At 31.8% G+C, this 19965-nt stretch overlaps 2 protein-coding genes across 3 annotated transcripts in view; both read left to right on the forward strand.

Annotated features, from left to right (window-relative positions):
- LOC113392053 (zinc finger protein 26-like) overlaps nt 1-19965 on the forward strand; it is a 257766-nt gene that overhangs the window by 110859 nt on the left and 126942 nt on the right. The gene's annotated exons all lie outside the window — the stretch shown is intronic.
- The window catches only part of LOC113392105 (thyroid receptor-interacting protein 11), a 57945-nt gene that overhangs the window by 33616 nt on the left and 4364 nt on the right, over nt 1-19965 (forward strand). For both annotated transcript variants that reach the window (XM_026628382.2, XM_026628383.2), the window contains 4 exons: nt 12937-16116; nt 16212-16396; nt 16570-16733; nt 17104-17307. In XM_026628382.2, the coding sequence (XP_026484167.2) occupies nt 12937-16116; nt 16212-16396; nt 16570-16733; nt 17104-17307 (3733 nt within the window). The remainder of the gene's footprint in view (nt 1-12936; nt 16117-16211; nt 16397-16569; nt 16734-17103; nt 17308-19965) is intronic.

Here is a 19965-nt window from a genome sequence, read left to right on the forward strand (position 1 = left end):
AGAAATCAGTACTTAATACATTTCCCAATTGAATGCTCGTGTTATCCCAATTTCGCAATTTAATGCTGATATCACACCATTCACATTTTTTGCTCATATGTCTCTTACCCATATATCGCATGTGGGACACATATATTTTATTCGGGACTTTGTCCAACACAGGTACGTCTATCCCATTGTATATGGTAAACTTAAAAGTAATTAAGAGTAATTTATATTAATTAATTATTTTCGTATATTAAGAGTAACCTAACCTAACAATTATTATTACTTGTAGGTCTCCCGCGAAACTTCGCGTTTATTCTACAGATTTTTAAGGAATTTCGAAACCTATGACAGGTTTTGTTTTGAATTCATCCCATTATAAACTGCAAGTCACTCAAAATGATGGAACCTTTTTTAATTTTTAAAGTCAAATAGTATAGTTTTTAGTTCAGTTAGAATTGGAGTTTGTCGATAACAATTTACTTGAATTTTGTTTACGTTATTCAACTTTTGCTTATACAGCTGTAGTAGGTACCACTCTCTAACCAGCCAGTACCTTTTTCATTCTCTAAAATTAAGTATTTGTGAAATTATAACAATTAAGTAAATTATAATCAAGAATCCTCTCCACTTTTCTGCACATCTACGATTGCAGCCCTCCAAAATACCGACCTTTTATATGCTGCTCTCGTCCTGTACTCATTGGTACAATATATTTAACTTTAAAACAAACTTAAATGTTTCTCCATTTATATTTAAGTGATCAGTGTTATTCCTAATGATAGATTAACGTTATTATTAACTTCGTCCTATGTAAGTGTAATAGACTTAAGTCCTTGGAAATAAAATCTTAAATTAAACATCGAACATCTACTACAAGATTCTAATTATTGCCTACCATATCATGCTTAGCTTGAACTACATCCACCCTCATCTGGAATCGAATTCGTCTTAATTTTTGTATTCAATAACAATGAGTCCCTTTTATGATTATTATATATCACAATGTTTAATATTTCAATAAGATAATGAAATATTAAAGTTTTCCAACAGTTGTTGTAGTAGGCGTCAATGTATTGATACATTTACTACAAAGTGATTAATTATATTTAAGTTTATTAATTATATTAAAGTTCTTTGTTTAGTATGTTTTGAACATCAGTATAATTAAATAAATAACTATGATATAATTAGAAATGTTAGGAAAGTGAATATATCTGCCTGGGAATTTCCTTTCCTATAATTGAAACAAAAAAAATAACTCACAATTTTCCTCGTCGCCACTTGTAATGTTCACATGTAAAGTCGATCTACCAATTAAATAAAATAAATATTATATTTAAATATCAGCTCGCTGTGCACACACACCGTCTTCACCGCGCGCCCATTTTTTATATATCCTCTTTTCCCGCGCTTTTGCGATGTGTGTCACTCGAGATGACAGATGCATAAAATACACAGATAATATATATTTATATAAAATATAAATCTAATGCTAATGAATATGTTACTATAGATCTGTGTACACTACACGCATATCAAAGCAACATAGGACATTCTCGTGTTCAAAAATTACGGACATGCATTGTGCATCTATGGTATTTTATGACGCTGCCAAGGCCACTGATCATAATTCGAAGCGAACATAAATATGTACGTTTCGCCATGACCGACTTGCCAGTTTTCCGCCACGCACGCCACTCTTTTATGCTTTACGTGATGGACACCATAACTGCATTAGAATAACTTAAATTCCCTTATGTTCTCACGATGCTGTTATGTTACGTTCGACAATCTAAAGGCAACCAAATAAAAAAGACGGTTTTAACATTTTGTAGGATATTCTATAGAACAGGTTTTTTTTTTTAAATTATTGTGGTTTTTATTGTCATTAGTGTTACTTTTGAAAGTGCGTAGTCGATACAGTCAATCTTTTGATTCCTTACTTTGTTTCAATGGTACGGTAGGTACGTTCTTGGTGGCAAGGCTTTGTGCAAGCCCATCTGGGTAGGTACCACACACTCATCTGATATTCTACCGCCAAACAGCAGTACTGTGTGAGCCAGTGTAACTAAAAGAGACGTAACTTCTTACTTCCCAAGGTTGGTGGCGCATTGGTGTAATGTAAGGAATGGTTATTATTTCTTACAGAGTCAATATCTATGTGCGGTGGTGACCACTTACCATCAGGTGTCCCATTTGCCCGTCCGCCACGCGATTACATTAAAAAAAAAACGATATGATGAATTATAGAATCATGAAATTTTTCAATTGCTATGTGATGATACGATTAAACGGAACTCGTTATTTTAAGCTATCATAATTATCTTTTAATTGATTGTTATAATTAACAATCTTTTGTATTTATTTCATAAGTATTACGATATCTATCATATCTATCTACATTTTAATGAATCCATATCTAAAGTAGTCCTATATCGATACGACAGGTTTTGTCACAAAATAAAATTCTTCTTACAATTTTACATACGCATACGTCGTCTAACAAATAACCGTCAATCATACACCGTCAAAGTGACATTGGCCCATGCATTCTGAATGGACCAGGCGTAGCATCACCTGCATACATCATAACTCTGAACCTAACATTCTAATATCAGCCTTAAAGCCGCTCGTATTAGATTTAAAATTACTTAGCACCAAGAAAGAGTTAATACGTTTGGTTTTGAGAAGTCCTTCAAACGTGTCATTAGAGGTTTTTAGTGTTTCTTCTTACAATAGGAAAACACGTCGTATGAGAATGACCTTTATTACAACTGCATTTGAAGTACAATAAGTCATATTTACTGGTAACTGGATAACAGCGCTTGCAATCAAATATACACTCTATATCTGAGTTGTTAAAGATAAATTTAGTCTTATTTTTAAAATCGTTGACATGTTCCAAGCTTCCATGGAAATTTGAATCGTTTGGTATGTTGTTATAGTTGATATTTCTTTGTCATTAAGTTCGCACGCGACTCGTTACGCTATTGCAATTGTGAAGGACGCTAAGTCATGTGAAATTGATTCTATTTGATTATATTTAATGACTGTCTGTACAGGTAAGTCGTTCGAGTTTTATTATATGTACATTCCGGGTTCAAATGTGAGACCCTGAGGAACTCCCAATAAGTTAACTCAAGACATATAAATTTGTTGACGCGCTCCTTGACGCGGTTGACTAATGATACTTTACTCGATAGAAAAGCATATTCTGTCGCGACTTCTGTCGTTATTATTTTAATAAAAACTGATATATCCAATTTATGAACTAAACGTGAAGTAATATTTGTTTATACATCAACAGCACCTTTGCTCATGCTTGAAACATCTATTTATTTGTTTTATAATATTGTTAAATAATATATATACCTTGTGTTATATAAAATTATAATAAATAAAAACATAATCAGCCTGTAAATTTCCCACTGCTGGGCTAAGGCCTCCTCTCCCGTTGAGGAGAAGATATGGAGCATATTCCACCACGCTGCTCCAATGCGGGTTGGTGGAATACACATGTGGCAGAATTTCGTTGAAATTAGACACATGCAGGTTTCCTCACGATGTTTTCCTTCACCGCCGAGCACGAGATGAATTATAAACACAAATTAAGTACATGAAAATTCAGTGGTGCTTGCCTGGGTTTGAACCCGAAATCATCGGTTAAGATGCACGCGTTCTAACCACTGGGCCATCTCGGCTCTCTATTGGCAAAATTACATATATTGAATTATGCTTTTTCTCATTCGTTCAACTGTTAAATTTCTGATGACGAAAAGAGAGATTGACATTTATCTAGTCATTTTTTCTCATATTCATTTTCAATTGCAAGTGATGTTATTGATAAGAAATGAAAAACCATTTGCAACATTAGATTTTCAACCGAACCGAAATTACTCATTTAATGTTAAAAGATATAATTCCGTAAAGATGGAGGCCTATATGAATAAAGTGTATTTCTATTTTGATTATAATTAAAAAGCTCTCATTAACTTATTGTGTTATTATAATTATAACAATTGCCCTTAAAAAATCGTCGAACCGATTTAAATTAAACATTATCCGGTAATTCGATATCCGATGAAGGTTCATAATTAGAAGGTTAATTAATGTCGAAGAATGTAAAATTACGTGTTTCCAGAGAGTTCTTATCAATACTACTTAAGCAATTCAATTAAACTTCGAAGATAAATCAACTTTAAAATTCGGTTTAGGTATTTAAAATAATTGTTATGATTTCGTATCTGCATATGAAATCTTATTTAAGATACGTTACTATTATAGGTAACTATGGATACGTAACCATTCACAAAATTCATCTTATAATAATTTTTCTCTACTGTGTAAGTACGTAACTAAATATTACAGACTTCAAAATAAGAAAATCATTCCAGAGTTTTAAATACTGAATCTTAGTATCTTCGTGGCTTTTGACAAGCCCGTCTGGGTAGGTAGCATCCTCATCACATACTCTAACCTCAAATAGATATATTTAGTATTGTTGTGTTCGGGTTTGTAGGTACAGCAAGTTAGTGGAACTAAGGGCGCATCACATCTTCGCTTTGAAGGTGCATTCGCTATGTATGTATAGGGTAAGGGGTGATCAATATTTTTCAGAGACAATTTCTAAGGCCCATTTTCCAATTTGTCTACCTATACGATAAAATAGTAAATACGAAATAAATGCCACCATTTAATTATATTTCGATTATACATATGTCTAATACATAAAGTCCAAAGTTAAATTCTAGTAAGCGTATTCAAATGCTATGCCTCATTCGTATGTAATTTTAATAATATTTATGTCACCGGTTACAACATAATGAGACAATACTATTATTCAATTCGGTCTTCATCTCAAAACTAGTCACAACACAGAGCTACTAACACAATAGTACATGTTTTGAAAACTTAGCATGGTCAGTTTGCAGCTGCCAGTGAACGATTGACTATTGTTATAGCTGATATTGAAAAAAATACGCATACCTTTAAACCTATAACTATAATTTAAAAATAATATGCTGTAGAAGCTTTGAAAGAAACAAGTGGCGATATTATTCGATTAAAATTAGATCTAAATGTGTTTATTGATAATGAATGATAAAAAACAGGTGTGTTTGTTATTAGCGTTTGAATAGTTAAAAGTGAAATGTCATATGAACCGAAATCACGTACAAAGAACGTTAAAATAGATGTAATATAATTTACAGAGTTTTCTAAGTGTGTGAGTGTACTAAATATTATTTCGTGTCTGATGCTTTGCGAATCATTTGATTAAAACGATTGTTTAAGTCATTACAAATGTATCAATGATGAGATCTCTGAAGGTGCTTTTCGGACTTTCTCAAATCCTCAACATCTGTGTATCTACGTGGCATTTCAAGGTATCCGACGAGGTAAATATATATAAACGAATATGTGACGAGCAATTTTTATTGAGCTATAAATCTGCAACATCAATGTACACGGTGTTTTCATCATTAGGGTCAAGTTTTCTAGGGTCGTAAAATTTTACTGAATTCACTAGTCGGGACTAGAAGCGATATTTCGAAACCTAATACTTTGATCATGTGCTATTATTATCCTTATGTATTTGTTAGAATTTTTCTTAATCTTTAATTTAATTTTCTGTTTCGAATCTGGTGAATATTTAATTTACTACGAATCAAAGGATTCTTGTCTTGAGCCAAAGATTTTTCCAAACAAAAATAGATCCGTGGATAGAATGATCACCGTAAGCACCATTTAATGCACTCTATTTCTGTTAACACTTAATCTGTTGCTAGGGTAGACACATAGAAAAGACATCGTAAGGAAACAGGCATATATCGAATGAAATTGAGCAAGTTGTATCTTTGTCAATCAGAATTGAATTGACGTCTTAGAATCTAAACGAGAAACAGCTTTGCTTTTTATTTTTTATTAACAATAATCTTGACAATTGATTTTAAATGATTTTGTATACAAATATGGTTAACTTGAAGCAGAATAACTTTGTAAGTTAACTAAAGTAAATACCTTAAAAGGTCTAAGATATTATCTAAATAACAAAATAAGTAGAACGAGCGTACTTAACGCAAAATAATATGTAATAATGTATAAACGTCAAGCGACAAATTAACTAAACCAACCTCCGCCTTGACCGGGTTCCCGCCGATTCTTAAAATCTCCATAATCGACGAGCAACCGTTTGTGGTTGCGCAAACCTCATTGTCCAGTACAGCGGCATGCAACCTGTGTCAAATTGTTACTGTTTAAACGTTCGACGCTTGCTGTTTATGAATATAGATAATTTTATAGCTTCTAACGACGACGCTACGCTGAAACCGGTCTAAGGGTTCAAGGTGTTAACTTACCTATATGTTTTAACTAAAATTGCTCAGTGGTTACATTGGATCATATTCAAAAATTGCAGTATCAAATCTAAGCTATAACCCCAAAGTTTTCATAGCATGGTCGTTATGTAAAATCTTGTAAGGAAACTTGCTCATTTCGTATAAAATTCTGATACAGAATCGAAAGCGAAGCAGCGTTAAAAAAAGTGGTGCTCACTTGTGGGAAGTTTGAGGGTTGTTAATATAATATAAACAAGTTTTGCAAAAAGAGATATTAATATCTATTTAATAAGACTGTAATATTAATATTAATGGGAAACATTGACCACAGTGCAAGTCTCAGGGAATAACTTATATTAAAATCGCTTTAAAATCTGTTCGTTGCTTATTAAAATTATTGATATCAAAATTCCGCATATTGTGTATCACGTACGGTCCGATTAGAGGCGTTTTTACAGCCTGTAAATAATACTTTGGTTCAAATTGATGTATATTACTAACATCATGTTCCTCATCATCATCATCGTCATCTTCCATTATGTAACATCATATCTAAATTCCTACGTGAGTTCTTAATCCCTTGGGTGACATCAGCTCATGTTTTGTATGCTATCAACTTGATTTTCTTTATTAGAGATATTAATTTATATTTAACTATTTAGCCATTATGGACATTCTTAACCGAGACTAGATAACTGTGCAGGATTTATCAACTGTGTGCGCAATCAAAATATGTGTAATATTTAATCCGACATTCTCATAATTCGACGGAAAAGAAATAATTTTGATTATATATATTATAATATTTAGATACATATGTTATTTATTTTCAAAATTAAATAATTCAGTAAATCTATTCTGTAAATCAAGTTCAAAAATTTGTTCATAATTTACTGATAATTTTCATATATACATATTTATATGTCTGACCAACTATCAATCAAAGCAGAGCAAAGCTTAAACTATACTATATAGACTTAAAATATACATATATACATAGAAATTACTGCGGAACTGTAATAGCGATACGGTCAAGGTAATTTTTAGTATTCAAAGTCAAATTAATATGATCATATTCATTTTTGGGATTTTGAGAAACGTAAGCCTAAAACTCACTCAAATAAACTTTGCAGGCGAAGCGAATCTATACTCATATAAGTGAAGTCTTTGATTGGTACCGATTTTTTGCATAACATTGGTATTTATTCGGAATGGCTATAGATTGTGCAACATCACGTTTTGACCAATGGGAGGGCTACAGGGGGTATAGTGTCATATAAAAATATATATACTTTTGAAAATACATATTGATCGATGTATCTCTTATACAAGTGTAAGCAATTACCAAAGGTTTGATAAGGATGATATTACAAAACTAATATGTTACGTTAAAAGAAATATTTTCATAGTTTTCTTCTGTTATTATTTCAACGTAGGCATTCAAGCACAATAAGAAATCCGTGCGTCAACAATGGCCTATAAAATGCCCGTAGAATGGCCTAACTGTGCCTAGATCAAGCCTGGTTCCTGATTTACGAGGCAAATGACCTGAACGCCCAGGTCTCGGTAACGTTTATGAACACTTAATAATATTGCTTAAATAATAAACCCATAATGCAAATCATAATATCAAAAAGTCAAGCTATTGTTGCAAAAATATCAATACCATTGCTATTTTTCGAAATTAAATAAGCAAAATTGAGCCATAATTGGTAAGAAAAGGAACATCCTGGAAATCATCCACTGCCCGATAGCCTTTTCTTATTTTGCAAAACCCGGACGCCGCGAAATGGGGGGGTCGTCGTTGATATTGGTCAAGTCTTGGATCAACGGTGAGGCGATCCTAAAGTTCTCTCAAAATCGGGTCTCGTAATAAAAAAATTGTATGCTATAGGATGACTTGATACTTCGAGTTTTCGTAAAAACCAAAGATTTTTCCGAAAACAGGGCTAAGTAGTCAATGCCGATACTATTTTATAATTAGGTTGCTCATCAAGAATTTCGAAACGAATATTGTACGGTGAATGACCGTACATTCGCGTCAACTCAGCAACAAAACTATTTATATTAATTACTATCTTAAGCAATTAGTTAGTTCACATATAGTCTCGCAGGTGTGTGGACTCATTAGCATTTATTATCATATTTTATTTAATCAATAAACAGTTTTATCAATTATATTATTTCTTATATCATTGAAAGTTGTGTGGAACACCGTACAACTTTATGGTCCTTCGAGCCGGATATGAACCAGCGACCTATGGATATACAGTCACACAAAACAACAGTCTAGGCATAAGACAGACAAGATCACATAGAGTCTGAGTTAACAGAGTGTATTTTGAGTCCATTTTGTACAATCAAATGTGTAAGATTGAAAATATCCATAGATTTTAGCGAAATTCGAATCATCAAATCACCCATCGACATGTAATTATTTGTTACTAGAATCTGTCCATCTGTCAATATTAAACGTATATTGTGGTTAGTTTTTATACAGTTAATGGATAAATGTAACTTATCTACATATATCTAGTGTAAATAAGGCTTTCAGCTTAACAATATTACTACACCTAAGTTGAGTTTACCCAGCGGTCATACTGATAACCACTGATAGCAGATAACGTAATCTTAATGCCCGTGCTGTTCAAATAATGGGGTGACCGTTACTCCGTGTTAACCGCCTAACAAAAAAAAAAAAAAAACAATTTACTGTAGGAACATACACTGTATATATTTTATTAAAATCAGTATATTAATTCCATATGATTGATAGATAAACTAGTTTCCCGCCACGGCTTTGCTCGTGCGTGTGTGGTCTTAGGTGTTAGGTATATTTTTCTGAAATGAAACTAATCTCTTAGTAATTTAATTCAGATCCGTTCAGCCGTTCTGGCGGGATTGATTAACAAACATCCATTCAAACTTTTGGCTTTATATGTATGTTAGTAAGATTCACTCACGAAGACGCGCTCCTCCACGCTTCATTATATGCGTGACGATCGTGCTTACAAAGTGTCTTAGTGTGCATGAGATGACAAATGTAAGAATTAAAACAGAAAAAAAAAACGAATTAGTTTATATTTGTTAATGTACGCCGATAATTTTGTCTGTGTGAGTGAACAGTCAATAAATAAGTTGTACATTAGTATCCCTTGACGAGATTTCTTCGAAGATATTACTACAATTATACACAAATATATAGTCTTATAATCTATTCTAAGCAGGAATATAAATATTATATACATATTTAATAATCATAAACCACAAATGTTTAAACATATAGCAGTTTCCAATCCCGGTTTTAGAGGATTTAATATTTAAACGCGTAATATGTTCATTTATTTTATTGTATTCTCGGAAGACATACGCCAGTGGAATAGTGGTAAATGGTCGCCATAATTACACTGGCAATAGCCAATTGTACGCCAACCACGGGTTCTAAGATGTTATATTCCTTGGGCCTGTTTTGACACTGGATTAACTCACCCTTACGTAGAATGTATTTACTGGTGATTGGATGGTACCACATGTATACTTAGTACAAAGGCTGTAACCTTAAATTATGTATGTAACACAATCTATTTGACGACGACGAGTGACAAGATTTAAGTTTGTTTTTTCAACATGCTAGAACGTTAATACCAACTCGTTATAAACGCGTTTATTTATTTTTACGCTGTATATATAAAACTCGTTTAAACAAATAGTACTACATTGAAGTAGGTACGTAGCTAGCGCGTACTTAATATAAAAAAAAAACATTATGTTTAAAAGATTACGTTTATTTGGAGGGAAGGCATTGTGCAAGCCTGTAGGTTATATAATTTCGGATCTGGATATGAATACAGATATATAAATAAAATTTTACCGATTTCAAATATGGTTACGGATACGAAATTATTTCGGATTGTCCAATCCTTTCCTTTTAAGGAGAATTTGAAGCTAACTCCACTACGTTGCTCTTATACGGGTTGGAGGATCTTCACACGTATTAATGTCATTACCATTGATAAATATAAATATATATAATTGAAGAAATATATATATGCAGCATAATAATAGAGACTTTGAGGCTTCAGTTGTGTTAATAAAATATGTACAATATTTTTTTTATTATTATTATAATATAATATGTGCACACTTAAGCTATAAATTTTGACTCGTAGATCTAAAACGTTCTGAATGCCCCGATGATTCAATAAAATCTGCGAAAGTTAAGTTAGATTGTCACACACACAGCATAACAGAGCGTTATGCCGTTTACCGTCACGGCTTACGGATCGGTAATACCCCCAAAACCTATTATTTCGCGTTGAATATCATTCCAAAGTCTGTAAGAAAATTTGACAAGAATATTAAAACTATCTGGATACGTACGTACGTTTAAAAAACCCGCCAGCGAGCCGTCTTATTAATGATCGTGTAAGTTAGTTAAGTAACGTCAAATAAAACATTTGTTCCACAACACTGAACGAACCGCAAGGACATGAGGTAATTTGCGCCATTCATTATGTGAATTTATTAGTCGGGGAGGCGACGGTGGATTCTCGCTTGTTGTATAATATCGCTAGTCGATACATTTGATTCAGAGATACATATATCAATTTGCAAGGCAAGCATAGACGTGCCCGTAGACAATGGCGTTGTAATAAGTATACATCACTTCTATACGCACGGCAACAGTGCGCTACCAACTATCGGACAAGTTACCATTTGTGCCTGTAATTCACCACTCGTTCATTAATATATCCTACTAAATAGCAATACTAGGTATTTATGTTTGGTGGCGAATTATGGGTGAACGGGAGTTAAAATTGATAGTTTCTATATAAGTTAAAAAACAGAAATGATTTCCTTTGTGGTAGTTATATTTTGTTTGTTTGCGTTAACCCACCACTAATGGAGCAGCTAACGCTTACATCCAAATATCCCGAGTAGAAACACTTGAAACAATAACTAAGCCGAATGAAATGATTTTATTAATTTTAATTTAGCCTCCCTGACCATAACCTTAAGCAAAAAATTGAGTACGGGTTTGTCAATTTTTGTGATTCGTTTGAAGTTGTATATCTCTCACACGTCGTTGTTCGATATTCTCTTAAGTTATCGCGATTATTGTACGAGCTTAGAATGATTTTAAATCGCTTACGTCATCACCTGTAGCTGTTCACTGCTGGGCTAAGCCTTCTCTCCAAGCTTTGAAGCCAAGAGAACTAATTACACCACGGTGCTCCAATGCGAGTTAGTACATACGAATGTTTGCATGTTTCCTCGCGATGTATTCCTTCACCGCTGACCACGAGATGGATTATAAACACAAATTAAGCGCATGAAAATTCAGTGGTGCCTGCCTGAGTTTAAACGCTCAAGCATCGGTCTCTCAATAAAAGGTATATAAAGGTGAACTATTTTATTTAATTGGACTATTAGTTACGGAGACGCTGACAAGAACATGACATTCACGCTTGTCATGTTAATAGTCGAAAATACTTATCGTAGGTACTTATGTAATAATGTTATATACTAAAACCTTCTCTGAAACGCTCTGCATCTTCCAGTATAAGTTTTATGTATATTGCTTTAGTAATTTTTTTCAGGCATTACAAAAAACCGTCACCTCTGTTATTGGTATAGTAATATTAAAAATAATGCTACTAGTTTTTCAACAAATAGCTTCAGCAATTTAAAAATATATCGTAAAACTCGAATGGTTATCGATCGATGAATAAAACAAGGGAAAATCCTGCATGTATGTCTGTACATTAACGTTACAACGTGACTCAGTAAGCCATAAAGCGGAGATAACTTATCGTGTTTGAACAGGCGTTTAAGTCTAATGTACACTGTGTCTGTTAATTCACGCCTCTATTTCGATAGCAATAAGGATAAAATTACAACTGAATTACGAGTCTTGAGTTAAGTGGTGTTAGGTTTTTTTTTTTTTCTAAACTCGCTGTACTTTGTAATCGTTCATTAATATATAGACACTAGAGACTTTATACAGGTTCTCTTTTTATTATTTATGTTTTTAGTTTATTCATTTATTATATATAATAAAATTACATTAATACATTAAAAAAAAATTAAACATAATTTAAAATTTTTTTTTAAATATTATTATTTTTTTAAATTAAAAAAACTTTTTTTTTCTTGGTTTCAAGTTTTATGTGGAATGGATTCTGGCGTGAAACTATACAACCGAATTTATTTTTCAAAATTTATCATCATTCATTGTCTATTTCAATTGTATATTATCATAATGTAAAGCATTATAAACCTTAGTTGGTTACTTATCGCCCAATTAATTATTATCAAATAATTACTATAAAGTAACTCTTCTTTGCGTATTTTATTATCAAGAATACAATTAAAATAAATTAAAAATGTTCGTTTAAAATTTAATTGCAAATTTTGATTATACTTACATTAAAAGCGTCAATGAATAATGCATTCTCTGATAGATTATTATTCAACATACTAAACAATTTCAATGGTTTGTCAAATAATAAGTTTTTCAAATAAATACTTTTATCAAACCTACTTTGATCACTTTATTAAGAATTACGTTTGACTTTAAAATCTTATTAATTTACATTATTTTTGTTTGCAGAGACTCTCTCGAAAAAATGGCGTCAAGGAAGATGATTCGAGTTGGCATTGGACTCCATCACCCCAGACATCAGAAACACTCGATCATGATACTGAAAAGCAATACAAATTACAAATACAGGCGTTACAGAATGAACTATACAACATGAGAGAACGGGATATTACAGAGCAGGGATCGGATAACGATGTAGAACTCAATCGACTTCGTGAAGAAAATAAAAATTTAACTTGTAGTCTCGAAGACTTAGACAATCAACATCAGATAGCGATAGACAGATTGCTCACTCTAAAGAAAGAGCTGCAAAAGAATTTCGAAGTCCTTAAAAGTGAGTACGAAGAGCTCAAAAATTCTAATGATGAATACACGACGGAAATAAAATCCCTTCTTTATAAAATTGGTGAAAGAGACCAACAAATAGAGATTCTAAAAGCCGTTCAACCTGATTACGATACTTTGCATCACAAGTATCAGAATTTAGAAAGAATTCACAGTTTGTTAAGAGAAAATGCAGAGAAATTTCAAGAAGAAAATCAAGAATTACACGAGGAAATTTTTAAATTACAGGAGCAAGTCACGAAGCTAGATCATGATTTGGAGATCTCAAATAAACACAATGAAGCACTCATGGTCCCTAAAGAAAAATATGACGAACTTTTAAAAGAAATTAATGAACTCAAACACAGACGTGATTCAAACCAAATGCATCTAGATGAAATAAATATAGACGATAATGCTAAAAGTGTTATTGAAACTTTGAAAAGGGATATCAGTGAACTTAAACGTAAATTAGCCCAAAAAGATTCTGAAAATCAAAATAGCACAGAAATTAAAGTTCTAAAACCTGATAAAATAACGCAACTGTATAATCGTTATGTTACTTTTGATTTACCAGTAGATTACGTTGGTGAAATGCCTTCTTGTACTGAAAATATTGTTATGCAAAAATTAGAAAATGTGTTCAAAACTTTGAATGCTTATAAAAAAGATTTGGACCATTTGCAACAGAAACTTTCGGAGAAAAAGTTAAATAGCAATAATTTACAGACACAAATAGATGACTTAGCCACTGAAAATGAATATCTGACATCTGACATACAACATCTTGAAGGTGAATTAGAAGAAATGAAGAAAAATAACGATTTCTTAATATCAGAGATTGCCGCTTTAAAAAACACGTCGAAACTGGAGCCAATTATAGAAACACATGAGGATAACCTCGTTAAATTAGAAACAGAATTAGCTGATTGTAACCGAATTAACAAAACATTTGAATCTGAAATTAAAAGAATAGAAAATGAACTCAAAGAAGTACAAAGCCAAAAGAAAATATTACAAGAAAGCCTTAATGACATGAAAAATAAATACATGTCTATGCTCGATGAATTAAAAATATGTAAAACTCAGACAGATGCTGTTAACGAGCTCGAAAATAATACAAATGCTAATCATGATATAAAACTTCAGAAAACAATAGATGAAATAGATAATTTGAAAAAACATTTAAACTCTGCTAACTCAAAGAATGAACAACTTTCTATCGATATACATATTATTGAGAACGATAAAGTATTACTTAATAAACAAGTGGAAGACCTACAAAAAGAAATACAAGGTAAAACAACTTCTAATAAAGAAATGGAATCAACTATAATAAACTTAGAGCATAAATTAAAAGACATTCAAAATAAAACAGACGAAATCCTGCAGGAAAAAAATTACCTTGAAAAAGAGAATGAAACCTTAAAACAAAAATTTGCAGAAAATAACACATTAGTTTCTTCTTCTACAGACGTTGAAAAAATATTAACTGAAAAGAACGAAATAGCAAATAAGTTAAAAGAAATGGCCAAACATAATGACACGTTGGATGAAAAAATTAAACTACTTTCCAATGAAATAGCAAACTTCAAAAAGGAACAAGAAGAATTAATTAATGAAAATAATTATTTACATAAGAAAACTATGGATGATACCCAAAGTATAATTCAGCTTCAAGCTACTGTTAATGACTTAAAAACAAAAACTAATCAATTGGATAGTATCAATAACGAATTGCTTATAGCTAAAGAAGAGAATGAGGTTCTGAGGGACAAAAAACTTAAGCTTGAAGTTGAATTATCAACTACAGATAGCAAAATCGTACAATTAGAAGAAGAATTTCAAAAACTTATAACAGATCTCAATGAAAAAGATTCGATAATAGATAACCTTAACTCGACGGTGAATAAAAACAACAACGAAATTTCATATCTAAGTCAAAATGTGACAGACCTTGAGAAAAGTGTTCAAATTAAAGATCAAGAAATTGGACATCTCCGAAATTCTCTCGACGAGGTGACTCAGAAGTTAAACCGCAACGGTCTTGCCTCTAACCTAAGTCACGAGGAGCTACAAAAATTACATACAGAAAAAGAAGAAATAAATAAACAAATATATGGACTGAATGATGAAATTAACAATAAAAATATAGAAATATCGAAATTAACAAGTCATCTTCAGGAATTCGAAAAATCTTATGCGGAAATGAAATTTACCATAGATAATAAAGACAAGCAAATAAAGGAGCTAAACCAATCGATAGTGGAATTAACTGATAAAATAAAAGCATCCGAAAATACCACACTGCCAAATGACGAATATGCAAAATTACTAGAAGAAAAACAAGGCGTAGAGAGATTAGTAAGAGAAGTAAGAAACAGCTTAGATATTAAAGAAAAAGAGTTATTGGATGTAACAAGTAAAGCAACCGCCTTAGAAAATGCATGCGCGGAATTTAAAGTTATTATAGATAATGCAACAGTTGAAAAAAACGAATTAATTAAGTTAGTTAATATGAAACATAACGAAAGCATACAATATCATAACGAAATTCAGAGGTTGAATCATGTTTTACTTGAACAGAATACTGAGTTTAAGAGAATCATTGAGGAAAAAGACACGTTATTAAGGGATCGTTCAAATAACTGTACCAATTGTGAAACTATACGTCAAACACTCAAAGAGAAAGATGAAATAATAGTAGCTTTGAATCAAAGAACGAATGAACCCGAACGACTCAAAGTTGAGTTAGCTAATACAAGTGATACTGTACAAAATTTAACTAAAAGATGCGAAGATTTGAATAAAAGTTTGACAATACAATTGGACATTGTAAAGAAATTGACGGCAGAAAATATGCAGGTCTGTGTCTTGATATAATATAAATGTCATTATTTCTTATTAAAGTATATTACAAAATAAAAAGTAACAATATCTTCTATTGTTCGTGATTTCAGTTGTCAGATCAAGAGCAGAGTTCGTCGCGAGAGCTGGAAAGGTTACGTCATCATCTAGTTGAAATGGAAGAGAATTATATGCAGGAGCTAATGACGTCAGAGCACAAGCTCACCGAATGTCAAACCAGATTACATCAAGTCGAAGAAAGGGCTAAGCAGACGAGCACCGTGTACACTAGCAATAGGTAAATAATAGAAATATAAGATTTTTTTCATATTTCTATGATAATTTGAAAACTAAATGAGAGTTTGGGTCGAATAATAATACATGCTATCCACTAAAGTCTTTTTTATATATTTTTAAAAGATATAAAGAAATACTAGATTTATAATTTAATGTTGTTATTATTCGAAATAGTATCCGAGCAAACCAAGAAGTAGAAACTTTGAGGAATCAAATCAAACTATTAGAGAAACAACGTGAGGAAGTCCAAGCGAGGCTGAGCGAAGCAGAAGACGCTAGAAGCAGAAGTGAAGCTGCTCTTACGAACTTGCAAGTAGTTTTAGAACAGTTCCAGTTAGGTAAGACACCAATTCTTGTACTATACATATTGATAATATAGATCAAATCAAATCAAACTCCTTTATTCAATATAGAAGCATTACACTTACTTATTGATTGTCAAATTAAACATTTTATGATGAGATTTATCAAGATCCAAACTTTATTTATGGTAAGTGTTCATACATGCTTTAAAAAATCACTAAAATAATTGGTTAAGTGGTTGTACCTGTCAGAGATAACTTGGTTACAAACTGACTCAACTTTATTTCTTACAAAGAGTTTCTTGTAATACATCAGAGTAGAGACATTTTCAGATGTCAATGCTGAATCGCTCTTTGATTAATTTTTTAGTCATCGATACAATAAAAATGAACTGTAAAATTACAGACAAAGAAAGAGATATCCATTCCGCAACAGAAAAAGTGAGAAACCAGATGGAGGACATTAAACGTCACAATGAAATTCTACAGCAGGAAATAGCAAGGTTAAACGGCAAGCTAGAAGAATCAATAGCTGGCCTTCAAGCTGCGACTAGACTTGGTGATCAAGTTGAAACTAAGTCAGCACAGATAAACGATTTAAAGGATCAAGGTTAGTGTAGACACAGCTTATTAGTAACTATAGCATTTAATGTTCAACTTGTATATTTTAAATAGATTAGTAATTTTGTAAATAGACGATTAGTAGATTTTTGTATGTTTGAAGTGTTTAATTTAATACTTAGCACAGATGTATAAAATTAACTCATCTACGCGATCAGGCAAAGCGAAATCGAGAATCATGGCGACTCGCTGATATAGTTTGTAGATAGTCGTGTTGGATGCATTTCAAGATCGCTAACGCATTGCTTGATAGCGAATACGAATTCAACATTTAACTTTAAAATGTTATCGATTTAAAATAATCATGGCTACTTTGATTATTTTCGTTGCGATGATTGTCGCAAAGATTACAAGAATAAGTTTATCAAAAAAAAAAGTCAAATGTATCGAGAAAGTGTTACGAAGTATATCCGGCGGATGGCTAAATATCAGCTGGTAATTCTGGGTTCATTAAACCCAGGCTATCAGCTGGTATGCAGTCAAATGCTGTACCGCTTCGGTAGAGTATGCGAGACACACACGTAAGTTTTATGTAACTGTATAGATCCGTGTGTAGTGTTTCATTGTGTAGTTGCTTTAAACGTGTGTCTTGAATTTTTTTTTTTTTACTGTTTGTGGAAAAGTTTTTAATTTTTTATTTTGAGTAAATATATCAGTAAATTCATTACGATTTAAATCTTCTATTTAATGTCTTAGTTTAATATAAATCTTAATAAGATCAGTATATATAATCATTAATTAAACTGGAGGCCTAAAAATAGCTCACTGTTTCACTAAGGGTTGAATCCTATTCCACCACGCTGCTCCAATGCGAGTTAGTGGATATTAATTGAAAAAAATGGAAGATTATTTTTATAAGCTTCTCAGCAGATCAAGAATCAAGCTTGCGCCAACTCCGATCTAATCTCATTTGGTAACTGTGAGACTTTATGAGTGCGCGATTGGTCTGTCAAACTGACATTGACATCTGTCACTAGTCACTGGCAGCTCGTGTTGCGTCCAACTCAGATTACCATATGGGGTTTGATCGACTTTGGTATCACGTCGTGACGTCTGTTTTTATATCACAATTTTGTTTTTGCTTTCGATTATGTTGTGCTGTTTTATTATCGAATGTCGAAACTTTTTTAAACAGTGTAACTATTTTCTTAATTGTAGATGTTTTTTTTTTTTTGCTTAAAAAAGTTTGGATATGATATGCATCGATTGTTTAGTTGCACTTGCTATTTTTGTAGCACTTCAATGTTGTCTTATGTTTTGCGTTTCGAAAATATACATTTTTTTTCTTTGAAAATTATTGAATTAATCTGCAAGTTTTGTCTTGTAACTTGCTCTAACTATAGAAGTACAAAAATATATATTTTCGAAATAGTACTGAAAAAATTACCCCAAATCCCGTAGAAGATTATACAGAAGAAAAATAGCCACATTGTCTCTGAGTATTACTTCAGGTACTGGTGGAATATAAACAGAGAACAAAGGACACTTTCAAGTGTGATTTTAATGTCAAATTCTATTGAAATATCGACTCGATAAGCTATCAATCTTCAATTTTCTAAAACCAAATTATTTAATGCTGAAAATATGCCCAAAATTAAATTTTTCCTCAATTACTAGGAAATCTTGAAAAAAAAACCAACAATCAATTCGACTAAAGGTAAAAGTAGTCACTTTTGCTTTTTAAAAACTCAAAACGTGCTCAAAGGTCGAAGGTTTGTTAAAGACTCCTTTTTTTTATGATTATTTGGAGCAGAAAATTGGGAGTAATGATAGTCTTGTAGATAGGAATTTGCAATATTCTTTAAAATTTTATGACAAGAGTTTGGACCAAAGTTTATTTCGAGATAATTTTGGCATTATTCATATCGGGTCAGTGCCTTTAGTTCTCTACCCAGTGGCTGAATAATACTTTGAGGTCGTGTTGGTGCACGCATCGTGACTCCGACCTGCATCGTGAGAACGTAGACTAGAAAAAAGTCCTGTATATTTATTTATCCTGTATTGTATATAATTTTTTTTCTTTATTTGTAGATAAATGATGCAATGATTTGAAGCTTAAGATAAAGTTTTGATTTATTTGTTAAACTTTGTAGTAGTTAATGTAATGGTACTTTGTACTTGTAACGATTTCATTTCAATACATGTGGCACGAACGAAACATTTTTGCGTCAGATAATTTAAATATATAATATTACATTTTGATTTATTAAAACAGACTTCAAATAATACTCTGTGAAAAAAATATATAAATATAGTTATAAAATATAACGCACTATCAGTAAAACATCGACGGAGCTCAAACTTTTAAAAATAATGTTTCCTGTAAAGTAGGTAAGTAGGCTAAATTCAAATAGGTTAAGTTAGAGATCGTTTTTTTTAAATGATTAAACCAAAGTACCATTATTTTCTTTACTACACTAAAATATTACATATTTAAGACAATACGTGTAGTTTTAACTTAGTCTTACGATTTTTAGTTACAATTCTGCAGCAATTTCGAAAATATGGTATTTACACAAAAAATGTAACATCAATGTTATCAAAAGTTATTTTAATTTCGGTCAGTATTTAATTAAGAGAGCGATAGGTTTTCTTACAATTAAAAATGCACCAAACAGGAAGTATAACCTAACAAAAAACGAAACAA

The sequence above is a fragment of the Vanessa tameamea genome, chromosome 27 (assembly GCF_037043105.1).
Source record: "Vanessa tameamea isolate UH-Manoa-2023 chromosome 27, ilVanTame1 primary haplotype, whole genome shotgun sequence".
NCBI classification, from domain to species: Eukaryota; Metazoa; Arthropoda; class Insecta; order Lepidoptera; family Nymphalidae; genus Vanessa; species Vanessa tameamea.